The sequence below is a fragment of the Gadus morhua genome, chromosome 18, assembly GCF_902167405.1.
Source record: "Gadus morhua chromosome 18, gadMor3.0, whole genome shotgun sequence".
NCBI classification, from domain to species: Eukaryota; Metazoa; Chordata; class Actinopteri; order Gadiformes; family Gadidae; genus Gadus; species Gadus morhua.
Genome location: NC_044065.1, coordinates 7,273,880 through 7,280,184, shown reverse-complemented (window position 1 = coordinate 7,280,184; position 6,305 = coordinate 7,273,880). Strand labels below are relative to the sequence as shown.

Genomic DNA, 6,305 nt, shown 5'->3' with positions numbered 1-6,305 from the left:
TGCACACGCACACATGAACACGCACACACAGAAACCCAGAGGCCGTACGAATTCAATAATAAATCTGTGGTTATCTTGGTTGCCAGGGACAACAGCAGAGTCAATATACTATGTTGCAATGTGTTTCTTTGTGGGTGTTTGTTTGTGTGTGTGTGTGTGTGTGTGTGTGTGTGTGTGTGTGTGTGTGTGTGTGTGTGTGTGTGTGTGTGTGTGTGTGTGTGTGTGAGTGTGTGTGTGTGTGTGTGTGTGTGTGTGTGTGTGTGTGTGTGTGTGTGTGTGTATGTTAACGCAGAAGGCTAGGTTCTCACATGGTTACATAACCTATTCTTCTTTTGTATTTTTTTAATACAGTAAAATAGTAAATCAAATATATCTTGATAATTTGATCTGGGCCAAGTACATTTTTCTATGGAATACACACACACACACACACACACACACACACACACACACACACACACACACACACACACACACACACACACACACACACACACACACACACACACACACACACACACACACACACACACAAACACACACCCTACCGTTGCAAACCTCATTTCCCTATATTTTCCGTGGCTCTGAATGATGTTCTTCCTGTTTGGTGTGTGAGTGCTCTGAGAACAATGTGCCGTTAGAGGGAGTCAGCACGCAAGGTGAATGCCTGTGCTTCCTGCGACACTGTTTTCCATGTTACACATACTCAAACCCAGAGGACTTCTACACGTATCGCACGCACAACACACACACACGCACACACACACGCACATACATACACACACCCTGCCCTACCCCTGCCTCTCTGCGGAAGCCCTTCTTATGTAAGCATGTGAATTAACCTTTGAACTCCCAATGTTGTCAAATGTCCCTGGAATGGAATGGTACCCGTAGTACAGAAAGAAGAGGGTGAATGAATGGATGGATGGATGGATGAATGGTGGATGGATGGATGAATGGATGGGGAGTTGTTCAAGCTCCATCATGTGTTACTCGAACCAAAATCCCACATGAAGTCATGGATATCATGATATTCATATTTAAATTCATACATTGGTCAGCTCTGAGATGCAAAAGATTCAACGTGCTACACTCAGGGAAGAACTCTAGTCCTTTGAGCTTGGACATGCAGTCATTAGCAGGGCTATAAAAACCCCAACGCAACAGGAATCCTTGAGATGGAAAGACGGCATAACGCTCTGAACAATGAGGACGGCGTTTTCCAAGTCCTCCTCCCGTCCCCACAGCTGTCCAGGAAGAAGGGAAAAAAAACAAAAAAGGCATTATCCCTCTTCCAAGGTCAAGTTTGCCGGTCCAAACACAATAGAATACCTTCATAAAACCTTTATCACACCACAGTTATACACAATGGAGTGTCCCCACCAGCCTCCCACACACTCCCCATCCCAACCTCGTTTAAAAGGCGCTCTTTCCCTCCAGGAAGACGCATTTTCCGAGTCTCCGCACTGTCGTCTCTCGAGGCGCACATCTCTGACCTCACAAGCATTCCTTAGGATTCAGTTGCAGTTCAGTAGGAAATTATTCGTCCATACGGCCTCTGCTCCATCCATCACAGCAGGTTGATTGCTTTTAGAATGTGGGGGTGGAGGTGATGGTGGCAATGGTGATGGGTGTGCTGGTGGTGCTGGTGGTGTTAACGGTGATGATTGTGGGTGGAGCTGCAGGTGGGTGGTGAGCCTGCTCATTAGCTTGTGTCCAGCCCAGACGCGACGGAGCCCTGACCGGACATGCGTCACGTTAAGAGCGTCTGGTGTTCTCTGCTGGGATGGAAAGAGGAAGGCGACCCCCCTCCCCTCCCCCCCAGCCCCCATTTCCATTCTCTGTTTCCATTAACAAGATGCTGTAGGAGAGGAGAAGAACCTTAGGCAGAAGGGGAAGGCGGGGCTTACGTTACTGCGGCATGCGGGTGGACGATGAGCAGAGGGAAGTGAGGTGCTTGAGGGAGAAAAACAAAAGGACAAAAAAAGGTGCAACCAACTCAACAGTCGGTGGCCAAGAATGTCTGGGTGTGTTTGTGTGTGTGTGTGTGCGGGGTCATGTACGTGTTTGTTTGTGTGTGTGTTTGTGTGTGTGTGTGTGTGTGTGTGTGCGTGTATGTGTGATGTGTATTTTTGTGTGTTTTTGTGTGTGTGTGTGTGTGTGTGTGCGGGGTCATGTGTGTGTCATGGATAACATAATTAACCGTGAGTGAACCACACTCACCGGTAATCCGACGAGGCACCATTTGAGCTATTGTTCCAGCGTTATCAGGTCGCAGACGTCAGAGATGTCTTTGCTAGAGACAGATAAAGGTGGAGGCGGGTGGAGGTGGAGGTGGAGGCAGCAAAGCGTGTGTCAGCCTGTAGAGACAATCACGGCAGGTCCACAGAACTTGAGCTTGCGTTGAATCTGTACCTGGAGGGGACTTAAACTCTTTTACCTCAAACACACACACACACACCCACCCACCCACCCACCCACCCACACACACACACACACACACACACACACACACACACACACACACACACACACACACACACACACACACACACACACACACACACACACACACACACACACACACACACACACACACACTTTGTTTTTTCTCTGGCCTAAAACTGTTCAATGGTGTTCATCCCTCACCTGTAGGATTGTGTGTGTATGTGTGCTTTTGCATGCATGTGTGTGTGATTACCACACACTTTTTAGGTTTAAGAGGAATTTGCCAGAGAGCTCAAGGCTGCATGATGAATTTCTCATGCCAGAGTCTGAAACGTCACACTCTCAGAGATAAAGGAAATATGGAGCTGGGAGCTGGGGGGGCAAGGGGGGGGGGTCCTACAAGAGTGTTTGGCCCCAGAGTCAAGGCGTGTCGCATATTCAGCAGTCCGCTAAGCAAGGCTGACATGTCTTCACAAACATAGGTCTGGATGGGCACACACATGTTCTCCTCTCTAAAAGTACAATGCAAGGCAGTTTTACAGCTTTTGGCAGCATGCATTGTCAAGGAAGAATCCAACATAGCGTCTTTTTTGGTCATGACATCACTAATTCTTCTCTCTGCGGTAAACCGTGATGAAACGGTTTGCCCAGTGCCGATACGGTTTGTGAAGCAGTTTAGTACATCGCTATTTGTAGTCAAGGTGGGGCCAGAACCAACGTAACCAAGACTCTCTCTGTTTCCGTTCGCTCTGCAGGATGACGTCAAGGTCCAGTCCCGTCTCTCCGTCTCCAAGTCTTTGAAAGTCCCCGGGTCGATGTCGGGCAGCCGGGGGGGCAGCTTGCTGGAGCTGAAGGAGGAGGAGCAGGGCGAGGGCGGCGAGGGCGAGAAGGTGGACAAGCCCCACGTCGAGCTGTCCTCGGACGAGGAGGACCTGGTCCTGGACGGCACCATCGAGGAAACCCGCACGGAGCGCATCAAGCGCAGCAGCCTCCAGCGTGTCCAGAACCTCAAGACGGTGTTCTCCAAGGAGAAGATCGACAAGACCCGGGCGAAAACCATCGAGAACCTGGGGAAGACCAGGGACAAGACCCGGGCGAATCTGGAGAAGACCAAGCAGAAGACCAAGCTGAACATGGAAAAGACCCGGGAAAACCTGGAGAAGACCAGGCAGAAGACCCGGGAGAACCTGGAGAAGACGCGCCACAACATCGAGAAGAAGGTGGGCAAGTTGGGCACCCGCATGACCGTCAACGCCGAGCAGAAGCAGAAGATGCAGACGTCCCGGGACAAGGTGAAGAAGTCCTTCACCCCCGACCATGTGGTCTACGCCCGGGACAAAACGGCTGTGTACAAGGTGCCCCCCTTCACCTTCCACGTGAAGAAGGTCCGCGAGGGGGCCGTCGAGGTGGTCCAGGGAACCGAGATGGTGGAGGTCTCCCAGGAGGCGGAGGCTTTCCAGGAGGTGGACGCCGAGGTGGAAGAGGGTGGAGTAGAGCTGGAGATGGAGATGATGAACGGCGGTGAGGAGGCGGAGGAAGATGAGGATCTGGATGAAGACGAAGAGGAGGTCACACAGGACAACAAGGATCTAGACAGTGACTAGAAAAACATGGAGAATGCTGCTACGGAATGGAGGAAGTTTGGTTGGGAGAGGAAAAGGGGGGAGCCAAGACCAAAATAACGTTCTTCACACCAGCCTGAAGTAATATAAAAGAAAGAAATATTTCCCTTGAGGCCATGTGTTCATTAAGGTGTTCCACGATGGCTAATTACGTAGTAGGTGGTTTAACAATATCGTAAAGTTCAAACAACCGGCCCTTTGAAATGTACCAGAACAAACTCAGGGTTTTGTCATTTGAAGGCAGAAAAAACAGGTTTAGACTTGTGTCCTGTATCCGGTATCATTTCTTGAGATGCAGGAAACAGGCGGGCAAGGGGAATGAATTGGCATCAGAAAAAGTTAGCCCCATCCCTCCGCGAAATAGGTCAAAACACGGAATAAACAAAGCAAAAAATGGTGAATAGAATTGTTGTAGACTTCTTTCATCTTTTTTATTTTCGTATTTAGAGCTCACATGGAATATAACCAGCAACTGCACTGGGGTTGCAGCTTGCCCGGTCATCGCATTATGATAATTTTCAATATGCTAATTATTCATGCTCATGTCTATTCATTTGCATATACTTTGAAGATGTTACATATCACTCACACACAAATATTGTTTAAACTCCCTATTATTCAAGTTCAATGATCACCAATAGATTACTGCGACTAGCTTGCTCAGAATTCTGCTTAGCTTTGTTTATTTCTGTTTAATCTATTACGATTCGTAAGAGTCCATTAGCGTTCAGCGTAGTTTGTTGTACATCTATGTTTTTGCTTGTGATCGTTTTGTATAATTCCTATGTCATCTTTCCATCGTTGCGAGACTGTGTTCTGTAATCCTTGAAATAGGCCTACATCAAAGTATTGTTTTTATCAAAACAATCCTGTAAACATTTCCTCGTTGTGTTTTCAAGAAATAACAAGTAACAAGATCTTACAAATGGGCCTGCTATAGTTTATTCAAAGGAAGGTCTGAGGCGCTGTGTTGTGAAAACAGCAATGGACTGTCACACAATTGTGTTCTACATGTTATTGTTTTCTCCTGGCATCATGTGATGTTCAGACCGTATAAGGCTTTTACTGTAAGAACTGTTAGTACTCGTTAGTAAGTTGATTGGTTTTCCTAAATGATTATTTTTTAACAGATTATTGTGAACTTTTCATTAGACTACCATTTAAACATGGTTGCCTGGGCCTACTCAATGAGATAAGGAGCTATGAAGTGACATTCTTACGTCAAACTGTATCTGACAACAGTGTCCAGTAGTGCTATACTGACACCTAGCGGCAGCATCCATTTGTGCTATACTGACACCTAGCGACAGTTTATTGCACACACTCCACCCTTTGTCGAGGCTATTTCAATGTATTAAACAAAAACCCGTTTGTTCTTCAAACTTTTTCATTTTTTTTTTATATAATGTGAATCACATCATGCTCTGTTAAAGAAATTACAATGTTTGCTTGTGTGCTGTTTTTCAAAATCCGACCATCGAAATGCTTAAAGGTGACATATTATACCAACAGGCGTGAGTGTGATTAGCCTTTACAAGCCGTTTTGAATAGCTTCCTCTTCTGACATCACAAGTGGGCGTGTCCTAGATGTATGACGGATAGATGAGCAACTTTGCTGCAGTACACTGGGTAGGCTGGTAGACTGATCTATCCAGCACACATCTAGGTGGACACGCCCACTTGTGATGTCAGAGCAGGCAGCTTTTCAAAACGCTTGTAATGGCTAATCACACTCATACCTGGTGGTATAACATGTCACCTATAAATAATTGCGTTCACACATCACAGTATAGTCATTTATTATTAATCTGCAGATGCATATAAACTAGGCCTATTAGTTTGAACGTTTCATTGTTAAGCCTAAATCTATGTCGATCAAAAAAATTATCGTGTGCCCGGTTTCTGTTTGCTTCCTACACAATGTTAACTGATTTATGTCAATGTTTCGCCTAACCACTAATGTTTAATAAAAGCTTCTGGATGACAAATGCAGTGTCTTCTTTCTCAGTTCCAACTGCAGGACAGGATGCAGCATATCCAATGCTGGAGAAAGTGCTTGAGATGATGGCATCTGCTGGGAGGCGGTTGGGAAGCAGCACTCTCCTCTACAAAGCAATCGCTCAATCAATATAACAGGCAAATTACAAAGTAGTGTACCCTGCCTGGCAACATAATAAAACTAAATGCTGCTAGATCTGTCACATTAAAAATAAATGCCCGATTGATTTAAAATGA

At 46.4% G+C, this 6,305-nt stretch overlaps 1 protein-coding gene across 1 annotated transcript in view; it reads left to right on the top strand.

The window, feature by feature from the left end:
* Window positions 1-6,058, top strand: part of cavin1b (caveolae associated protein 1b) — an 18,197-nt gene extending 12,139 nt beyond the window's left edge. The window contains exon 3 of the mRNA XM_030340148.1: window positions 3,204-6,058. Within this exon, the coding sequence (XP_030196008.1) occupies window positions 3,204-4,052 (849 nt within the window). The 3' untranslated portion in view covers window positions 4,053-6,058. The remainder of the gene's footprint in view (window positions 1-3,203) is intronic.
* Window positions 6,059-6,305: the final 247 nt, after the last annotated feature.